This window comes from Nothoprocta perdicaria, unplaced genomic scaffold, assembly GCF_003342845.1.
Source record: "Nothoprocta perdicaria isolate Ctin4 unplaced genomic scaffold, notPer1 scaffold_24, whole genome shotgun sequence".
NCBI classification, from domain to species: Eukaryota; Metazoa; Chordata; class Aves; order Tinamiformes; family Tinamidae; genus Nothoprocta; species Nothoprocta perdicaria.
Genome location: NW_020455466.1, coordinates 2,143,374 through 2,165,984, shown reverse-complemented (window position 1 = coordinate 2,165,984; position 22,611 = coordinate 2,143,374). Strand labels below are relative to the sequence as shown.

The 22,611-nt window shown below is 41.7% G+C and overlaps 1 protein-coding gene across 1 annotated transcript in view; it reads left to right on the top strand.

Annotated features, from left to right (window-relative positions):
• The window catches only part of GMDS (GDP-mannose 4,6-dehydratase), a 399,732-nt gene extending 377,374 nt beyond the window's left edge, over positions 1-22,358 (top strand). Inside the window, exons 10-11 of the mRNA XM_026039752.1 lie at positions 21,321-21,389; positions 21,769-22,358. Of these exons, the coding sequence (XP_025895537.1) occupies positions 21,321-21,389; positions 21,769-21,831 (132 nt within the window). The 3' untranslated portion in view covers positions 21,832-22,358. The remainder of the gene's footprint in view (positions 1-21,320; positions 21,390-21,768) is intronic.
• Positions 22,359-22,611: the final 253 nt, after the last annotated feature.

Sequence of the window (22,611 nt, the reverse complement as noted above, 5' to 3'; positions counted from 1 at the left end):
ACTTCAGCCTGTTGGAGAGGGTAGAAGAAAGATTTCTAGGGCTGAATGGAAAAGTTCAGAACCCGATAGCCATCTGAAACAAAAAGTTCCTCACCYATGAGTCACTAAGGTTAAGACATTTAGCAGGACATACCTAATGCTGCTCACACTTCTAATCATTTATTTTACTGTTCCCCAAAATTTTTGATTTATTCGTATTCATTGCTGGGTCAGACTGTATTTTAGGAAGAAAGACAAGACTGAACTCATGAGAGCTGATCCTAATTTTAGACCTATATAAACCACTTGGAGCTCTGCCTAAAATGAAAATCATGTGCCTATGGTTCTTAGCATACAGATGGCTGCTCAGATTTGGCTTTCCTTAGTTATTTAGCACTTTCACTATTGTTGCTGTTACTATTGTTGCATTCAACTAATWGCCAGGATTTTTAAGACTTATTCCTTGGAGATGAATGCCATATTGCTTTTTCCAAGCACTGTTAAATCAGCAGTAGTTAATTGTCTGCAGTGTTACACTACCACTTGAGGTAATATAATTATTGTTTATGCCTTGCTTAAAAATATATCAGTGGCCAACCTGTGTCAAAATGGTACTGTGGTCCCTCAGTAACCAATGCAAAAGTAGTCATATGCTCCATTTTTTTGAACATTGTACCTGCACACACCTTTACCTACTCAGAGGTCCCATCTAGTAAATGTTGCCTTCTTTTTAGCTGCAAAAAGGTTCTTTTTAGCTGCCAAGAGAGAAAAGTAGAAAAGCTTCCTCACATTAATGCCCATTTCAAACATTATTAATTGTGCCTAAGGATTTCAAATCTCTGTTGGTGTAAGTTTGTAAATGCTAGGGTTGTAATCCATAAGGACAGCAATAATCGGTGTGATGGCAAAGCATCCTTTTTTTTTTTTTTTTACATTCAGGCTTAGCAAAACTGCAGTGAGTTGTAAAAATGCACACTGAGCCTTCAGCATCATGGATAACAACAAGCAAACTGTGAAACAGAAAGGCCAGCGGCCTTATGTCCTTTACCTCCGACTTCAAACTGCTTTATGGACATGTGTCACCAAGCATCTCATTCAGCTTTTATTGCTCTATAAATGCCTGCACTAAAATTTAAACTTCCATTACAGAATTTTTAACAGAAACCAGCATCCTCTTAAAATAGCGTTGAAATCTCTGAGATCTGTTATAAGAATGGACTTTACTCTATGGCTCAGAGTAACCCCTGAGTCATGAAGCAGATGGATCCAGTTAGCTCCAATTAAAATATCAGGAGAGCACTTGGCTGGATTGGCAGAGAGATATTGCTGCAGGGGTGGGAAGAGGGCCTTCAAGGGGCAAGTGTAAGAGTAAACCCTCCWTATTATATTGAAACGTATGTGCTGTTTTTGAAATTAATAACTATGGGAGAGAGATTTTGAATGTTGTACTCAAGAGAAAGGTGGAAGACTCTTCCCAGTTGTAAGAAGTATCAGGTAATATCCTGATTCAAACAACATACAAATTTCTTCTGTTTTCTTGGCGTCCATCAGAGTATTCAAAGTTTCTACACCTAAAGCTAATAAAGTTGTAAGAAGATAAATCAAATCAAATTTCATCAAATTTCAATTCAAATATTTTAAAGGATAGCAGGATTCCATCAAAGGGAATGTCTGTTTATAACACAAATATTTTTCCCTACATATAAAGATCTTGCTTACATACTATAGAGAGCTACTAGAATACAAAAATTAAAAGCTGTTTCAAAAAAAGGTTTTTTTTTCTCTAAGTTGTTTCTTGCAGTAACAAAAGCATCTAAAAACATATGCTTCAAATCTACTTCCTAATCATATAAACATGGGCCTGTTTTGCAGAGGTTAACTTTACAGTTAAATAGGAGTTTTTAAATAGAAATACTGCTTAACTTGATATARCAATGCTTTATGCAGATTGAAGTGACAGTTCTGTTAGATATATTGAATATTATAGAACCAGAGTAGCAACACGTGTATGCATTTTTTTACCTTCTGTGGCTACAGGTAAGACATTCATCACTTTTTGAAGCTTCTTACTTCCAATTATACCCTTCAGTTTAAATACAATGATTTTGATTCAAAAAAAGTGAAGGGGGGCATATTGTTTACTGTCACTCTTTCATTCTCCAAATCAGGCCCTACTACATCCCCCAATGTAAGTGATCCCATAGGACAAATACTTTTGAGCATGTAGCATGAGCTAGATCTTGATGGGGCAGTGTTTGCACACAGTCAGGCAAGTGTTAGAGCTCCTTTCATCACATCACATACCACCATATAAGCAGCTAAGACCTTCTTGAGAACAAGCAGCTGCCAGCAGAGAGACATCCCATTTATTTCATAAGTGCAGTCCTTATTCCTGCCCATTTTGTCATTAGGGTTTCAGAACATGGGATTTTTCTCCATAATTTCATTCTTGATTCTGTTCTTCTGCACTGTTTTGCAGTATCTGTGCTAGGGAAGGATACAGAAGAAGATGGGGTCACTCCCCTCTTTTTTGTTCCTAGCTACATGGTGCAAGTAGYTCATTGGTTTGACAGACATATCAGCACAGTTGGGGTTGGGAACAGCTACCTGCTTCATGGAGTCCATGGGAGTGGGACCATCCATGTCAGTACTGAAGCCAGTAGAAAAGGGCATTTGTGCAACTGAGCGGAAAATGGAGTGGGAGGTTGGTTCTCAGCCAAGGACACAGGGGTCCTCCAAGCCCATAAAGAGTATTGTGTCAAACAGCCTGGATGTTGGTCTGGGTGAAAGGAAGATCACCAATGCAGGCTCCACAATGCTCCTCTGCTGACACGTGATGGAAGGTGGGGTTTGGTGAAAAGACCTGGCCAGACCTCTGTCAGTATGGTGGAAGAGGCAGTGGATGGTAAAATAAGAGACTAGAGGCCTGTACACATGATGCCTTAACAGAATAGGAACTTCTCATCTGCTCAAGATCTGCTGCTGCACAGTATGTTCCTTTACTACAACTCTAATCCAGACTGAAACTGTTGACACTAGGGTTTCCCATGCTTGGTCATTCCCCAAAGAACAAATCTCATAGTCAGATCTTAGCAAAAACCCTGCTGTTGCTTCTTGTTGCTGTTGGGTTTGTTATACGTGGAAATATAATGATCTTTTTAAAACATTGAAAGCTTATCATGCTTGATAAAAATGGTTGAAGTCTGGCACTTGGAATGAATAAAAATCTTCAGTAATACAAAGCACAATAAGCTTTTGCAGGAGATTGTGCATAATCTCCTGCATAAATTGTGCATAAAATAATACATTGTTTTAACCCACTTGGCTATGGTAGAGAGGGAAATAGCTTAATGTCCTGTCTGGTTACAAACATGCTGTTTCTCCATGCAGAGCTGACTTGAATATTAAGTGATGGTTCRATGCTGATTTCAACATGTGATGGATCCACCCCACAATTTAGGAGCAATCTCAAGTGTCCAGAGAACTTGCAAGTCCTTCTAACAGAGTTATGCAAGAATAAAGAGTTTGTTTATTTTGTTTTGTTTAATGGTCCTGTCACCTCACCAGGCAAAGGGACAGGCTACAAATAAATATACTTTTTTTTTTTTTATTGCTTTAATGGGATCACAGAAATCTGCAAGGGTAGATATTTAAGTCTGTTTAAAAATCGTTTTTGGTATCATGTCTTTTTGGAGTGTTAAATTTCCTCAGAGCTCACAATTACAATATATACCTAATGGACTTAATATACTATAAACAAACAATATTATGTACAGATAAGAAATTATTGTTGTTAYAATGGAAAGAAGGAACTATCTGATTTACTAGAAATACCTTCTTGTTATTGTTTTTATTTTTGAATTAGTAGTTGTGGATAATATCTGTGCTGTAAGATGAAATAGAGGGCTGAAAGGAACGATTTGTTTGTGTGCAAAGGAAGAGAAAGGTGTCAGACAATTAAGAACACTCCTTATTGTCTGATCCAAGAAAAATATGCAATAAAGTTACATTGATGGTGTTGAGGTAATCTTTTTAGTAGCATTATTGGAAGCAGTTCTGCTCTTGTTTCTCACTCTCGTTACTTTCTGTTATTGCAAAAGTTGCAATCCAGAAGTGCCCTGAGTCAGTACATACCCAAAATGAACATCAGTATCCTCCTTGAAAGCATTCCAGATGTATCCAGGGTCGTAAAACAAAATAGAAAGTTGAAAGTTTTATTGTGATGCGTGTTACAATCAGGTAGTTATCTGATGGATCATCTGTTTTTTATGATCCATGATGAGAAATATAGCTGTCATATGAGGAATAGATTTCTCATCATAAAACTTACCTCTGTAATTTCAGCACCTGACTAAGTGCTGCCTCAGGTGCTGATTGTGCTAGTAAACACTGTCTGAAGAGAGATTTCCCCATCTGTTTCCCTTCCTTCCATTTAAATGCAAAGTTGGCAACAAGTGTTTTCCTGCAGTTCCCTTTCCTTTAGCAGTTGCTGCTGTTCAGGTCCTCCTATAAAGAGATTCCTGGTGAATCAGGAGTTCACCGGGGAAAAGAAAACATCWTTTCAAGGTGTGTAGGTCAGTATTTCTGCAGAAAGCTAGTGAAGCAATCTCATTTTGGAAAGCTAGCTCCAGAGAACATCACCTCTGGTGGAGCAAATGAGCTCAGGTTTAGAGCCATGATGGGAAGGGACTAAATTCATCTAAGTCAGGTAACATCAGGTTTCTGCTATAATCAGTGAGAGAAAACCTATGTAGAGTTGTATCTTCCCATTGCTGAGACTGTTAACATGGGGTGTATGGGTTAGATGCCTAAAATTACAGCTTTGACACCAGCTACTGCAATGTTATGTATATAGTTTTCATCATAGGAGAAAACAATAGAATGAGAACTCAGATCAAAACATTAGGTCTGCAGAAAGTTGAAATGGTTTCACCTCTATTGGTAAGATTTCTGATATATATTTTATAATATCATATAATAAATTGCATGGATTTCAAAAGCAAGGAAATCCCTACGTCCAACAGGAACAAATTTTCCTCTTTAATTTGCGCTGCAGACCCCCCTGTGTTTGGAGAGGTTATATGTTTCAGAGTGCTGACAGACATGACTACATATTGTGCTTTATTCACTTATATTCCACGAGCCTCCCAAAGCTTCCTGCATCTTTGAATCCCTGTGTCTTTGGCACTTCTGCTGGTGAAACTCCCTGCTGGGAGTGTGGTTTAGCTAAAAATGGGTGCTTTTCACCAAAATAATAAATTATTCTTGTACTACTGTCTGAAAACGGTGGATCTGGAGCCAATTTAGTGAGCATAAGTTACAATTGACTTTGGAAGTAATAACTTATGCTTTCAGCCTCCTTAGATGTATAGCCAAGGAGCTGTCTGACTGCATGTGTTTTTACACATCTTTCAGCTAAATTAGAAATCCAAGTGCAAAACTTAATGCTCAAAGATATCTTGGAGATTTGTGACCTTCCCAGAAGGACACTGGGTCTACAAAAGGTCCAGAGGGTCTCTCAGATTCACGTACTTTTTTTTTTCTCCACATGTGGCACATTGGTAAATTATAAATGAAGTTTACAGCATCTTAATTAATGAATCTGAGTATAATTTGCCTCAGTGCTGGCAAGCAGAACTCRGTTGGAAAGCTGAGTAGTGGAGGGAGCCAACTTAATTGAGCACCTCCTCCAGAGATATGACCAAAGATTGAGACACATTTATTTGCATGTGCTTCAGGTAGAAAAGCCCTAGGAAAGCGGGAGACATGAGTTCATAGAATCATAGAATGCCGAAGGTTGGAAGGGACCTCAGAGGTCATCGAGTCCAACCCCCCTGCTCACGCAGGGTCACCTAGAGCACGTGGCACAGGGCTGCATCCAAGCGGGTTTTAAAGATCTCCAAAGAAGGAGAAGTTGAACTAGAATGGGGAAGACAAGGATGAAAAGGAGCAAATGTGCAGTGGAGAAACATTGAAGGAAAAAAAAAATCATGACTCAGAGATGCTGGAAAGTATCAAGCACACTCAGTTGAAGGAGGAACCAAGCTGGGGAGGCATCTCATGTATTCTGCTAATGCCAAGAAAAAAGCAAAGAAATGAAGTCAAGGAGYGAATCTCCTGTTGTGTTTGCTGGTGGAAAACCTGAAACTGGTGAAGAACTTTTTCATATTGTTGAATTTGTGAGTTTAGTCTGGTGGGATGCTACCAGCAGTGGTGGTGTCCAATACAAAGCTAAGGTATATTTAGTCCATTCAGCCCCAGAATCATGCTGGTGCTCAGGGAGAGTTTGCATGAGAATAGGCAAGTTCTTCCTTCCACAAAATGGAAATTCTACATCAATTCATTCTGTTAGATAGACTGAATAGGTGAATTAAATTGCTGGAGTGTAGTTAATACATTAGTTAGCATCTCCAAYATTGTAAGTTGAATATTTTTAATCCTGAATAAAGGAATTGAAGCATTCTGGATCTGTGGGAAGAAGAGTGTTTTAGAGATGTGCTGAGGTTTGTATGCAGACACATAACTTAAGGCAAGCACCTGTGCAAATACTACTGAATGAGAACAAGAACCATCTGTATATGTGCTATTTATGTGTGGATTTGGATGTGTTTAACATTGTATTTGTTGCTGCGGTTATCTTTCTTCCTATGTGAACAGGCATGATTCTTCCCTGCAAGAAGAATCTTTTTCTAGTCCATACCTTTGCAAAGCACAAAGCAAGTAAGGGTAAATCAGGTTGGCTGTAGCTTTTTGCTTAGATGCATAAATAGCTGTTTAAGGTGTAAAGCAGTTTGCAATGATGACCTCTTATATAATCTTYGCATGCCTACGAACATGAAAGATCACACATTTCTCACAGATCCTACTCAATAATAATTGCACACTGCAGATGTCCTGTTAGCTGTGTGTGTAGCTGGGTGTTTTTGGATGCAGTTGCCAGAATTGCATACTCTGTGCCCATAGCCATGTGCACAAAAGGAAGCTGCAACAGCTCACTTAAGATTTTGATACATGGTCCAAAGCTTCAATCTTCATTGCTGTGTTATTTTATGCCATTTCTTTGAACTGAGCTAAGAATTAGTGTGTTTCTTTGACTATTCAGGCAACAGGTGCCATGCATGTACATGCACTGGAAGGGCTGCAGGTTGCAGAACTTCTGCATTTACCTGCATATGGTGCAAATACTGAACAATGTGCCAGAACAGACCTGCTGTGCTCAGGGACCAACRGTAGTTCATGGTCCAAGTGAAGAACACTGAAATTTTGCGTTTAAAGTATGTGTATCTTGAACTAGGAATGTTGTAGAGATAAGTCTTTGCCATAAGCAATTGAAAAACAGGCTGCAGTAGCTCAAACAACACTTTAATTGCAGTTTCTCATTTTGCATATCACTTTTCTCATCGGTTCTAATAGTTTTTTTAAACTCCTCTACAAACTTTTTTGCCTTAAAGGACTCATGAAGGAAATAATTAAAAAGTACACATAAGAAAACTGTCTGAGAGAAAGGGCAGAAATCCAAGCTGGTATAGGGTGGTGCCCCAAACACTTTTTTGGATGATTGTTAATTTTTTTCTTACTATTATTTTATGACACTGTTTATGTTTAATTGCTCATGTTTTGCTAACCTGTGTGAGAGGGGTAATTTGAAAAGCAATAGTGATGATGAAGCTGCAGAAATGCCTACGTGCTCAAGCAAGCATAGAGCAGGCAATGTCAGGAGGTAGTGCTGTCCCTTGATTAGATCTGAACTTCTTTCTCATGTTGATGAAAATTATCCTGACTATTATTACCTAGGCAAAGGATGCCAAAAGATGCTCTGAAATGTCAGCTCTCTCCCAGTTCTCTGCCTGTTTTGAAAAGTTCACAGGACTTAGCTGAAGTATATGCTAATAAAATATATACTGGTCTAGTTTTTTAAAAAAGATACAAGTGTTTAGTTTGGGTCTGTGTATTGTAAACTGCCAGGCAGCTCAGCTGCACTCGTAGTTTTTTTTTTTTCTATTCAATTGCTTAACAGTTAACAATTTCAGAGATTACATTTCCCAAGCAGACCAAGCAGATGCTTATTTAGAAGTTGTAATATTATTTTGGTTTGAGATTTTTGGGATRCCAAAGCTTTGGGTTATTTTGTGCCACAGTGTTGTGCTACTGCAGTGAGATGTTGTAGCACTGCTGAGCAGGTAGTAGTACGTCATCAAAACATGAAATTTGCTCTGAGAATTTTAAATAGTAAATGGAAATTTAGTCATTAATTTGTCAKTATCTTCTCAATAGTTTATAAAGCACTGGGCAGCTTTTGTGATATGTTTGAATGCTTTTTACACTTCGAAAAAATGCATTTGACTGATGTCCTCCTACAAAGAATTGAGGAAGTCATTGGTGATGTCTTTTGGAGTGAAAATTAAATAATGGGAAAGGAAAGCATTCTTCTGTAGACTGTGACATCAGTGTGTTGCATGGTCCTTCCTTGAAAATGAGGGAGTGAGTCACTGAATTACAGTGAAGTGAAATAATTTTTTATTTGTTCTATGTTGCCAACATTTGCAGCCCTCCACAAAAATCATGTTATCCCTTTTTAATTTTCCTAGAACAGAAAGTTCTGGGATCCTGTGATTACAAAGAAATCTCAACTTTTTTTTTTACTTTTTTTTTGTGTGTGTGTGTGTGTGTCAGAGAGACGTAAGCTATAAAAACAAAAGAAAATCCAGTGACAGAAGTAGAAATGAAACCTTAGACAAGCAAAGARTATATGGTTAAAAGAGCTATTGGAAGTTGCCAGCTACATTGAACTGCTGTGTGTCCCCTCACCCTTGGAGCCACTTGCTGCACCGGGGACTGCTTGCTGCAAAACAATAACAACTTATTTGGGTAGATCATGCCAGATGCACTGTGACTTGAATTCTTTGGCCATTTTATCTGTAAAAAAAAAATCGCATTTACCAGAAGTGGTGTGATACAGCCTGGATTATCCTTTTGCTCCTCCCTTTCACTCAAAAGTACTGCCCAAAGCCCTAGTCTCCATGCCTCCAGACTATGTGAATGTCCCCATTTGATAACATTGATGTTTTGATTCATTACTATTGTTCAGTAGTATAAAATCTGCATCTTTCTTCTGTGCAGGTTCTTCATAGTCTTTGCGCTGCTCTAAAGCAGTTTTGTTTTGTCTTAATAGTGTTAGTTTTATTTGAAGTCATTCTCAGGTTACAAGTAGAATGAAGCTGCCAAGATATTTATCTAGTTTTCTTCAGCTGTTTTTTAGATTCCCAATACATAGATGGTAGCTCTGTCACTCATCATTTTATGCATTCATATATATTGCCCATTATATACTGGAATACAGAAAAGAAAGTAAACCAAACTGTAGGATTTGTAGTTGTCGTACACAGGGAAAGAGATACAAACCCTAGACAAATTCTAACAGAATATTTAAGGAAGTGAATAGTTGACTTTGACATATTTTCAGAGAAACAACTGTCATTTCTGTTTTTCTCTGATGCCTAATTGGACCCTTACCTGGCATCACTGTGCTGCCAAAACATGAATGAAAAATAGCATTGCTTGTCTGAGGAACAGAATTGTCTTTTGCATTGAAACTGGGTCATAGAATATTGCGTTTTCATTGTAAGGGCATCAAGTGATGCCAAATTTTTCATTTAAAATGTTGTATAGGTGAAAGCATTGAAGTATGCTGGTCCCATGACTGTTACTGTGCAAATCTGAGGAGTTTGCTTGTTTTTTAACTCTGGAACTAATGGARGCTTAGTAGCTAGGGTGGGAGCACTAGAAATTTCTTTTCTGTTGTGCTCCTCTATGTTTGACTGCTGCAGGGTAAAATAATGAAGATTTTTTGGTACTAGATCAAAAATTCCTTTCTTGTTTAATTGAAGGTGTTTAAGCTAAGAAGGTCATTAAGAGGACAAATTTAAAGCAGAGCTATTTGCATTTGGTGATGTTTTGGAAAGGAACAGTGCATGTTATGAAGTCTTTTAAAGTATTTTAAAGTATTTTGAAATACGATGATTGCACTACCGAATCTGTGGAAGCTCACAGGCAACTACTGTGAATACTAATAGCACCCTGAGCAAGTTTGCAGCTSATACAAAACTGGATGGAGTGACTTACACTCCAAAGAGCTGTACTGCCATTCAGAGGAACCTAGACAGGTCAGAGAGCTGGACTGAGAGGAACCTCCTGAGGTTCAACAAGGACAAGTGCAGGGTCCTGAACCTGGGGAGGAAAAACCCCAGRCACCAGTACAGATTAGGGGCTGACCCCTAAAACAGCTCTGTGGAGAGAGATTTGGGAGTACTGGCTGACAACAAGTTACCCATGAGGCAGCAGTGCCCTCGTGGCCAAGAAGGCCAATGGGATCCATCTTCCTAGGAAAGCTTTGGAAGTSTGGACTGGACGAGTGCACAGTGAGGTGGATTGAGAACTGACTGGATGGCATAGCTCAGAGGGTGGTGATAAATGGGACTGAGTCCATTTGAAGGTTTGTGGCCAGTGGTGTCCCCCAGGGGTCAGTACTGGGCCCAGAGCTTTCAACCTGTTCATCAGTGACCTGGATGAGGGCAAAGAGTGCACCCTGAGCAAGTCTGCAGATGACACCAAGCTGGGTGGAGTGGCCGACACTCCAGAGGGCTGTGCTGCCATCCAGAGGGATCTGGACAGGCTGGAGAGATGGGCAGAGAGGAACCTGATAAGGTTCAATAAGGACAAGTGCAGGGTGCTACACCTGGGGAGGAATAACCCCAGGCACGAGCACAGATTAGGGCTCGACCTGCTGGAGAGCAGCTCCACGGAGAGGAATTTGGGAGTCTTGGTTGACATACAAGATAACCATGAGTGAGCAGTGTGCCCTCGTGGCCAAGAAGGCCAATGGGATCCTGGCTGCATCAGGAGGATGTTGCCAGCAGGTCAAGGGAGGTGATTCTGCCCCTCTACTCAGCTCTGGTGAGGCCGCACCTGGAGTAGTGGGGGCAGTTCTGGGCTCCCCAGTATGAGAGGGACATGGAGCTTCTAGAGAGGGTCCAGCGGAGGGCAACCAAGATGATTAAGGGAATGGAACATCTCTCGTATAAGGAAAGACTAAACTAGCTGGGCCTGTTTAGCCTGAAGAAGAGAAGGTTGAGAGGGGATCTTATCAACATGTACAAATACCTGAGGGGAGAATGTAAAGAGGATGGGGCCAAACTCTTCTCAGTGGTGGCCAGTGATAGGAAAATGGGTAATGGGTACAAACTGAAACACAAGCAGTTCCATCTCCATGTGAGGAAGAACTTCTTTCCTGTGAGGGTGACAGAGCCCTGGCACAGGCTGCCCAGGGAGGTTGTGGAGTCTCCTTCTCCAGAGGTCTTCAAAACCCACCTGGATGCCGCCCTGTGCTCTGGGTGTCCCTGCTGGAGCAGGGGATTGGACTAGATGATCTCTACAGGTCTCTTTCAACCTCTGTCATTCTGTGATTCTGTAAAATGACCTGCTTTTTACCTCTGCTGAAACTGCCACCTTAATCCCAAGGACATCTTGGTGCTTTTCTAAAACTTATTTCAATTTAAGTTTAAGTTCCTGCCCACAAACCACTACTATATGAATGATAATGTAAACAAACAGAGGCTGCTGTAATTTGCAGTGTATCCTTTCAAAAGCTGTGAGATGTTACGGCAACACTCAACCCACAGATCCAACATACTTGCCAGGGACTGTCAGGTAAGGGGGTGGCAAGYGTAGTGCTTAAATTTGCTGCAATAGCATGTATTTTTATCCATAAAGCAAATGTTCAGCTGAAAACCTGGCCTAGACTTAGCAATGACCAGTGTTTTTTCTTGCTTGGTGGGCTCAGTTGAATACACGTGCAGAATGAGAGTACCTTTGTTTATGGGCAGGAAATGCATAAGCCTTTTAATGGATAAAACATGAGTTTGAAGCGTTAGATGTGACCTGCTTTGTTGTGTGCCAGTACCTGCAAAGGGTTATTCTTTGTAGTGTCCTACTTGGACTCAAGCACTAAAGCTTTCATCAAAGTAAATCTGATTATTTTGCACATGGCTTTCCTGAAAGGATGTTATGATTTTCTAGATGTTTGGTGGCTGGTGATAAATTAGGCTTTTATGATGTCATGTGAAAGGCCACTGCTTGGACTTCCTTCTCTATCAAGCCCACTGGAGAATAGGTTTGGGACATACTCAGAATCAAAAATTATCATACCTTGTTTTGTTTAACCCTTTGATGGAATATTTGCTTTGCAAACAGAGGTTTTTGGGCAGAGATAGCCTCACTTTTGCAGGCTGGAGCCCCCCAGTATCCCATCTTGGTTCCTCTTGATATAAGACATTTGAAATGGATATATGTTTTTTCTCATGTAACAGCACCTCAGCCCAAGAGCACCCTTTAAGCCTTTCACAGCTTGCATTCCTGCCATATATTGTGCCTTGAAAAGGGTTTCCGAATCTGATGGGGATTTTAGTGACAAATTGGAATGCAGTAAGGGCGGGAGAAAGATGACGTGTCCCATAAATTAGGTCAGGTTTATGACCAGGCAGATGGAGGCTGTTTCTAAAAAACAGTTTACGGTAAAAGACCGTATGTAGCCACTTCGCTTAGAGAAGCGAATGTTCCCTTCTTCCAGCTCCCTTCTTCACCTCCCTTACCCTAGAGAGGGAATAAATTACAACTGTTTTTCAAACAATAGCCAATGACTCACTGRTCTTCCATGTTAAATCCTTTGTTCCAATTAATCCATACCGCTGAGGGGGACAGGAAAAGTGTCCACTCGCTTTCTGGCTTTCCCCCACACTCTTCTAATGGGCTTCAGGGTGGCAGAGGTTCATTTATCAGTAGAAGGTGTATAGGAAATGGTGTCCTCTCCTTTGCCCAACCTGAGTTGTAGTCAAGAGCTCAGAGTAGTGGGATGGGTACAGAAAATATGCTGAAGAAAGCAATTAATGATTGCCTTCAGGTAAGTCAGAATTTTCCGTTGGCATGTTCTTTAGATAGACAATGACCTTTTGAGTAAATTAAGGTTTCTATTAGGGCAAAAGTAGCAGCATAGTTTTAATGTTAACCTCACAAATGTCTTGATATTTTTCAGAGATGTGAATAGCCACAGAGGTAGTAAAATTACCCAAAACAATGCATTCTGTCTGTATGAGATAAAGAAATTCACCCTACAGAATAGTAATATCCTGCTAATCGCAGACCTGTGTTAATTAAATTGCTGCTCAACGCTCTTAGGTAAATAATAAACATCTATAGATAGAATACAAGTTCACTGCACTGAGTTTATTGTTTTAATGCTTGCCATTTGATATTCACCCAGCAATGATAAGGAAACCTGCTAACATTTCCAAAATAGTTATTATGAATGTAGTGTCTTCTTAATGGAAGCAGAGAAGAAAAGTAGCCTTGCAGAATGGATTTGTGGGGTGAGCAGTTACCTTCTTCATCTTGACACGTCAGTCAGTGAACAAATCCTAGGGACCATATTGTATTTCTAGYAAGAAATGTAGCCTTTAAAGCACAATAAACCCCTAGGTTCAAACAGCTTCACAGAGAGATTTCCTGATTTTTGCAGAAAATGAGAAAAGTAAGAAGTGGTGGGAAAAAATAGTTTATTAAAAAAAAATGAGAGTGGCATTTTATAATTTTAAAAGTTAGCAGGCTCYTACCGAAGTAAAAAACATTGTGTCTAGCAATAAAAGCATATCTGGTCAAGACATGATTATCTTTCTGCTTTATCCAAAAAGAGTAAAGAGTGGGCCATATGGAAGCAAGAGCCAATGCTTTTTTTTCACCGTTTACTAGTGAATAAAAGCAGGACTCTGAGGCACTCAGGAAAGAAGAGAAAAGCTGTTCTTTTCTTACACTGCAGCCGACCTCTACCTCATTTGAAAACGATTCATTCCTCACAGGGTCTTGTTTTCAGTAGGTCACAGTGTGTGAAGGTCACACACTGACATCCTCCCTACGATCTGRCCAGGGAACTTGAAGAAACACACTTGCCTACAACCTCCCCAAAACCTCTGCTGGGAAGAGAAAGGTGGAGGTTTCTAACGCCTGTCATGCAAGTCCGGGTTGTTCGGACACCTCTTCATCCACAGATTAGCCTGAAGCATGTGAGGTCCTGCTCACACACCATTTCTTCTTGCCAGCAACACTACAGAGCAGTGAGAGCCAACTCCTACGTTTAACCTGTACAGCCTTTCATAAACAGCATTTTTATTTCATTAGAACAATTGGGACTATTTGGTTCATAATAGTATCCATGATTCGATTATTAGTTTGCATTCTTGGAGACATAATGCATATTTTTAGCAGCRATTTGTGTGTTTGGGTGTGTGGAAGTAACACGACAGAAAGAGTGATTTTGTGCCCAGTGATGAGAACTGACCTGTTGTAATTATCCATACAATAAATGGCAAATGGAGTGGCTTTAATCCTCTTTGTCTCAAGCAGGTGTCTCCTGTTTTTTCAGCAGATTCTGCATTTCTGTGCATTCTGTGCAATCTTGTTACCTGAAGTGCACAGAAACGCGCCCGTGGCCTGCCCCGCTATGGGATGCCCTGGATCTGCACTGACCCCCGGCAGGCCGGCTCACCATGAGCAAGCGAGTTAAATGCAGCGCTGACTTCAGTGGTCGCTGGATCAGGCTGTAATTCAGGAGGAATTTTATCTGGCTCAAGGGACAGCGCTGGCCAAGACATTTTCTCAGGCTGCGCTTGGCAAATCCGYGGGTTTGAGTCATGCTCAGCACGAGCAGGGCGCTCCGGGGCCTGCGGCTCTCCCGCCCCGGTGCCGTGACGTGAGGCTCGTGCCCCGGTCCCGCTGCCGTGGTTCGTGGCTCCAGTGCTGCATCCATGGAAGTGATGAGGCTCAATGATCCACACAGCCACCTCCTGTTCTGCTGCTGCTCTTTCCTCACGGGGGTCTGTCAGAGCTGGCACTGAGCRTCGTTGCTGCCCCAAGGCCAACTCCTGGCCCCACGGACACGCAGTATCCCAATTCCCGGCTTCCTGAGCTCACCAGGAAGCTTACCAGCTTACCTGCCARTTTGCTGTTTCCTTCTGCTCTCTTATCACCCCCTGTCACTGCAAGCGAGCTGTGGCTTCGGCTCCGGCTGGGCTGATGCACCACAGTAGAGGGAAGGGGAAGAAGGGGGGCTCCGGGGTGGCAGGGAGACTATCTCCATTGCTGGCATTATCGCCCTAATGTTTATTGCTGCTCCGAGTTTATTCGCCTTAACCCTTTGGAAGCTGCTCAAATTAGAGATTATCGAGCAGATAAGATAAARCTGCTGTTCCAACACCTCTGATTCCTAGCAGAAAAGTGATGGCACTGCTCTTATTTTCATGACAATGCAGCTTGCATTGACCCGCATTGCCAGGCCACTGGGAAACCCATAGATAAGACCTAACCCCAAAGATGACCAGCACTTGTGGTCTGCTGGTGCCTGTCAGGGGTGCAGGGGCTTGGAGCCTCTCAGAATCAGCCCTTTGCTCACATTTTTTTTTCCCTCCCCTTCAGTCTCAACATAGTTTTATTWAAAAAAAGTTAAAAAAAGGAACCTTGAGAATAGGAAGAGATTTGCATATGAAAACATGCTGAGAAGAAAACATTACACCTGTTATTTTAAATGGCAATCTTTTATATATATTTATGTGTATATATATATATATATATATGTTTCAGCCTATGGGTTGCTTGGGTGTTTGCCTTTTTCCCTTTTCTGTGGTTCTTTGTGAACAATACTGTCTTTCTGCAAAGGGCTGCTGACCCAAGAGTGAAAGCCAGTCTGTTCATGCTGCATTAAACYAAATTTAGATCAGGAACCAAATTCACTGGCATTCTTCTATTCCCTTGGTACCCTAAGTGCTCCGCAACTTTGCTTTTCTAAGAACAGTGGAAAGAAAAAAAAATGAAAACTGAGTGACACCCATTACAGCTCTTCTTAAATTCCTCAAGATATGTACCGTGTTCTTCATCAGACTCACGCTTTGCTCATCAACATGTTTTATCTTCACATTCTCCCCATATTTACTGCGGTGATAGCCGTCTTGCTTTATAATTACATTGTTTTTCCTGTTACTATAGATATTATAACAAACACTACCCCCTGCAAAGTGAAGCCAGTGCCGTCTGGCTCCACAAGCACGCGGAGAGCAGGGCCCACAGAGCAGCTCCGCTGCAGTCACTGCCACTGCTCACGTGCTCGTCCCAGGGAGGAACTTTGCATCTGAGCTAAGACACAGCGTCACGAGGCCCTATGGCAAGTGCTGCAGGATATTAAGGCATGGAGGATAAGGGTGACAGTAGAAGAACTGGGTAGTGAGCAAARCGGGCAAGCTCTTACTCACAGCAAGTGCTTTAACCAAGATGTTCTCTTTTTGAGCAGGGAGCTGTAACATATACCTGAATATACTGTGTGGCCGACCCTATGCCTGGGGTGGGTTATGTGAAATTGTCCTTAAAAATAGCTACCATAAATGCTGCAGAAAGTACAAGAGAGGGGAGACTTATGTCATAAAATAAACTTTGCCATAGGCTTTATTGAGATATAATGGTGAAAGTGTAGAACCATAAACTAAGTGTAGAAGTAAGTGTGGATGTTGAATGATGTTGAATTAAACAGATATATTGTTTATTGCTTTATTTTTAMTGGGACAAGCAAAAGCCGAAGAGCAGTGGTCTCAGGGAGGAAACAAGGAAAGCAGAACAGCAACACAATTTGCAGGAAGCTTTGGCTGTTCCATTACTGAAATCTTTCTTGAGGAAATTTCTTGAGCAAAACAGCGCAAGAGACTGCACTGAGCCCGGTCTATGCGCTCTTTGCTTCTGGGAGCTCTGCTGTAACAAACTGGCTTCCCAAAAGTCTTGGTGATTGTGAACGTAACCCTGGCCACTTTTCAGATGCAGTAAAACTGTTGTGTGCTTAGTGCAAGTCTGTTTATTTTTAGAGGTAAAACTCYGTCTCTGCTGAGGCGAGCGGAGTTGGGCACGGTTCCATCGCAGGTGTTTTACTGAGGACTTAATCTCCACTCTGCTCTGGTGTAACAGAGAGCAAACGCTTGCTCCTGGCGCTGGCTTAAATGAAGTAACAGTTTAAAGGCAGTCAGCTGAGCTGTGGTAATAAAAGAAACCTTGGAGTTCTTTCAGGCCACACTGTCTCCTTATTCTCACATTGTCTTGAGGCTTTAGAATTTCAGTTCAGGTTAATTGAATGAGACAGTGATACATTGCACAGTGAAACCAGATCAATCACGGAGTGAGTCAGAATAGAAGTGGCGATGACACTCGGAACAAGAGCTTGGGAAATGTGATATTTACATTAAAATATTTTACATTTTTCTGTCATGATTTTAAAGGCTAATTTGAAAAGACCTTACCACATAGAATAATGAATTTCTGTCTGCTTATCTGTATGTATGTGTGTATGTATGTGCTTGGACAGTAACACTGAATTGCTATAAAATCAGATTTAATAATAGGGTATTTTTTACACAGCTAAGCAGCTTAATTTACAGAAGAGTTCAAACAGAAAAATTTACATCAGATAAACTTGTTCTTTTCTCTGAGAGAAGTCATATGACAGCTAGCTGAATATAAAGCTGTAGGAGCATTTCCTGTAATATTAAATGGCAACAGACAATTTGGCTGTTGCCTTTTCTATCTTCCTTCCCTTTAAATATTTAACTGGATGCTGATTTTCAACTCCTAGAACAGCTTGCATGTAAAACTTGTCATTGCTATTCACTTATGTTAACTGTATTTGCATGGAAAATAAGAGATAGTTCCTCTTAAAACAGGTAACTAAAAACAAAGACTTAATTTTATATGGATGACATGGGCACTGTAAAAATAACAAAGCTTTAAGGAGTGTTTCCAGGTTTGCAAACTCTTAGCTCTCAGTATCTAAATCCTCAGGGTTTTCAGGAAGTCAGAGGGCCTTATTTTCATGTCAATATTTAAATCAGTGATGCAGGGAAAAAAAGAAAAAAAAAAAAAAAAACCCTATCCTCCAGGAATAAAAAACATGAAAACAGGAATAGCGGGCAAGTTTATATGCAGCAGCAGCAGCTGGCTTTCAAGAACTTTAAAAAATATATTTCAGAGTCTTCAATCTGTGTTTTCTCTACTGGGACTTTGCCTCTTCTTTCTTTGCTTTCTGATCTACTTGTACCTCTAGAAAGCGAAGCTCTGATGCTGGAAAATCAGTGTGCAGTACAGAAGGGTACACAGGGCTGGCTCTTCTTTTTGTCTTACCTTTTTTATTTTTTTTTTTCTGGAAGACCATCAAATACAACTCTGGTTTCAGTGAAGGACTTGAATAACATAAGCAAGCAGTCATTCTGTTCCAAGGGGAGCTTTTTTTTAATATTCTTATTTTATTGTAATTACCTTATTGTTTTCATATTATGAGCTACTTGTAGAAAAATACAGGAAGCATGACTGCAATACAATCCTTTAATCAGGAATAGCTTTGTTCCAGTCATCATTTCCATTCAGTGTTGAAGCTTCAACTAAGAATAATACAATAAAAACCTTGTAATATTGTGTTAATATTAAGGTATGTGATATAGCCATTTTGTTTCTGTACTTAGTAATTTCTAAGTAAGAGGTCCTTTTAAAAAAGTGCACAGGAGACGTTTTGTCCATAATGCTGTTTTTAAGTAAATCTTACAAAAAGTAGTGTTTCTCAAAAGTATATAAACTTCTTTAGGAGGGCTCTTTAAAATCTCTTAACCAGAGTCAGATGGGGAACTTGTATTATCATATATATTAAATCTTTTCTTCTTTTTTCTCTCTTTTTTTTTTTTTGCTAGCAGATTATGCCATAATACCTTTACTACATCATTGTTAAAGCATGTGAACTTTTTAAGAAAAAAAAAAAGAAGTTGTATTTTTATACTTAAATGGCTTTAATACACTAGCTGTTTGTGTTATCTTTATGTATAATCCAGCACTGCAAATAATTCTACCAATTTGGAATCTTCCCCCAACCTTATTTTGGCCTGTTCAGCAGCTGAGTGTTTATGTTTTTGAATGAAGGACTGGAATTAAGTAAAGTATTTTTTTAGATAAACTACTTTAACAAAAAGCATTTGTCTAAGAAAGTTAAAAGACTGCTCCCAAGCTGTTTGAAAGCAGAATGCAGCCACATACAACAGGCGACAGCAATTCATTCTGTTCCATTTTTCTAAATGTCCAGTAGTCTAGATAGGCTCAGTTCRAAAACTGTTGTTACACAGGATATAATGTATACACAGAATTTATAAAAATGAATCTTCTAGGGTTTATGATATGCCTTTTATGAATAAAAACTAGATATTATTAAAACACTTAACTGCTAGCTAATGGTTCAAATTAGAACAGAATAGAGGACAATTGTTTTTCTACCGACTTCTTATTTTAAGATGGATTTCCTTGTTTCGAGGCATATATATATATATATATATATATATATATACACACGTATATAATGTAAATTAAACTGAGCTGCAGATAAAAGGCATGCCTCCATGTGTACACCAGGGCCTGATCCAGATTGCATCCAAGTCAGTGGGAGCCTTCCCCTTTGCAAGCCAGATTTTGCAATCCGTATTGACACGACCCTCCAGGGGATCCCTSGAGCTGATGCGGTTTTGCATGACTTGGCCTCAAACGCCTGCTGCAGTTTCTAAAAGCCCATTACAGCACTGCAGTAGGAAACCATTTAGTCTAATTTAAGGAAATCGCAGGATTTTCATTTTCATATCATTTTGTTCCAATCTGTGTGCTTACTCCTGTCTGGAGGGAAACGCTGGTCGCGTAAAGGTGGAGCCCTCTGAAATGCTGCCTGGGACGGGCTCTGCACACAYGTTTGTCCCATATCCCCTTCACAGGAGCCGCATCTCCCGTGCTCCTGGCTGCCCCGCTCTGTAGTCTGGCACGATTTTAAAGCAGGACGTGCTGCRTTTTGCTGCATGCACACGAAGAGGTCATTGGGAAGCCAACACGAGCTGGACCGCTCRCGAGATACCATCCCAAAAAGTGTGTGGTGCGTGCAGCAGCGCGGTTACAAACCCTAACTGGCTGCGAAATGCTCGTGAGCCCCGCCGGTGGCCAGCGAGTGAAAGAGGGAGACGTTTTTCTAGGAAACTCTGCTGTGTTACCACCATAAAGTGAAATGCAGGAGCAGAGCTCTGAGCCTTAGATTTCTTGCTGTCTCACAATGTTTTTCCTTAACCCTGGACCGGTAAAATTTTAATATTTGCTATTACAGAGCAGCAAAGCTTTTAAAAGGAGCAGATATATTTTATTAGATCATCACATACAGCTGGGRAAAAAAATGCTAACTATTTAAACAGAATACTTGAGTTTCACAGGCAGATTTCAGTGATATTTTAGATAAAAATGCTTACAGAAATGTATGTAAGCAACTGAAGCTAGACCAATATAACTTTTAATACAGACCCAAGAAACATTTCAGCCAGTTTCTTCATTTCACTAGAGATGCATTCAAAGGAGCTTTTTCCCTTGTTTATATTACTTTTCACAGCTGGTTGTGGAACTGTTTGGTGTGGTAAYACTGTAAAGAATATAGAGCAGTAAGGTGAATATGAACAGTGGTTCATATCCTGGTTTCTGTAATGGTTTCAAAGTAATTCTTTTGTACTGAAAAGGTATTTAGACTTTTCTTTCCATGTGGATGCTCAAAATAYTTAAGTGGGGAGAAAAAAAATAAAATGATATAGGCGGAAAAAGCTGGATGTGGTTACCCAGATTCATAACAGTCGTTCAGCATCATGCGCCTGTGATCACGTTTTTATTTGCAGGGGAACGTGTGCCATGTTTGCTCTGTGATCTGCATTATTTAAACAAATGTGGGAAAAAGAAARAAGAAAAAAAAAGGAGGAATTTGAAGCAGCTCAATAGCATGACTAAGGCATATGAGAGTTTACTGTGGAACGCTCCCCACTGCGAGGCTGTAAGAGCAGTCGGCCCCCCCAGCTGCAGACAAGAGCAAAGAGTAACTCCCGAGATGCCCTGGTGACATCGTGCTGCCTCCTGCTGATTTATAGGCAGAGGAGCTCCCACGAAAACTGCATCCATAAAGGAAATATCGAGGCCTCCGAGGATGGCGGGGCCTGAGCGCTGCAGGGAGCGCGTGGGGCCAGTGGGGCCGGTGTGGCCCCCTTGCCGGGCCCGTCGTGCTCTGCACGCAGCGTGCCCAGGCTCTGCCTCGCCGGGAGCTTCTGCCCCAGTTTCGGTGTTGGACCCACTGGTTGTGGCTGGGGGCGCGCAGGGGGCTGGGCCTTGCRCGCCGCAGGACGGCGAGGTGAATGTGTTTGCTCTCTTCTTCTCTGCAGGATTTTCTTCAAGGCGACTGTACCAAAGCGAGGCAAAAGCTCAACTGGAAGCCCAGGGTCACGTTTGATGTGAGTTGCCCCTCGGGCGGGTCCATACCTGCCCTGTGCCCTCGTGTCCTCCCCGAGCACGGCGGGAGGCCGGAGGCGGGAAGGGCGGCCCAGGCCCGCGGAGGGGTTACAGCGGTGGTGACGGTCCCGAGCTGCCGCCGTGTTGAGGACAGCAGTGCGGGGCACTCGCAGCAGCTCCGCTGACCTGATCTGGAAAGGCTCCAGCGGGGATCCATGGTGGGAGCACCGTGCGCTTGGGCTCCCGTGACAGTTTGGGAATTGGAGCTGCGATGGGAAGCAGGGTGGCGGGAAAAGCAGAGCGATGGCCCCAGCCTGGACCATTGAGGGAGGGAGGACATCGCAGGGGTCACCCTCACCCATGTGTCTCTGTGTCCCACAGGAGCTGGTGCGGGAGATGGTGGACGCTGACGTGGAGCTCATGAGGAACAACCCGAACGCCTGAGCCAGGCGCCCCGACCTGACCCGAGCCCCAYGGCGGGATTGGGCCCATCACCCTCCCCGCATTAAAAAGCGGGTTCCCCCCCCCGTGTCCAACGGGCTGGGACTCCTGCCGCTGGGGGCGGTCACCCCATTCCGCCCCTTTTTACCGTACCTGAAGGAGGCATCGGCACTGGTTTCCTTTTGATAATTTAAACCCATCTTTCTATCACCTGGGACCTCCGGCGTGTTTTCAGTTCTTTCTGCCACTGAATGAMAGGGAAACAAAAGCGTGTCCCCGCACCCCGCCCCGCAGCAAACCGCTGGCCTCGCCATTCCCCAGCCCTGGCTTCCCCTCTCCTTCCTTTCCCGAGCACTCCTTGTTTTCCTTTCCTGCAGCTCACCTCCACCCCAGCCGCCCATTCCCACCGCCTGCACTCCGCCAAAGTTTGGATAACTCGATACAGCTTTGCAATGAGATCGCCTTTGACCACGCCGAATTAATTCCTAATTGCTGGAATCGCTTTCAAGCCGGTCAGAGGGGCTTTTAAGCGCTTTGCAGATCTTTCGTCCCGAGTGTGTGTGAGTCGCAGAAAGCCTTTCTGCCCAGCACCCTCCAGATCCAGGGGCTTGGGGGCCTTTTCTCTCTCTCTCTCTCTCTTTTATTTTTTTTTTTCTTCTTTCTCTCTCTGAGAATCCTATTACTATAATGAGAGCTCAGATGGGAGCTTGATCTCTCTCAAAAGATGTCTTAAAAATGGAATATAAATAAATAAATAAATAAACTTTTTTTAAAAATAGAAAC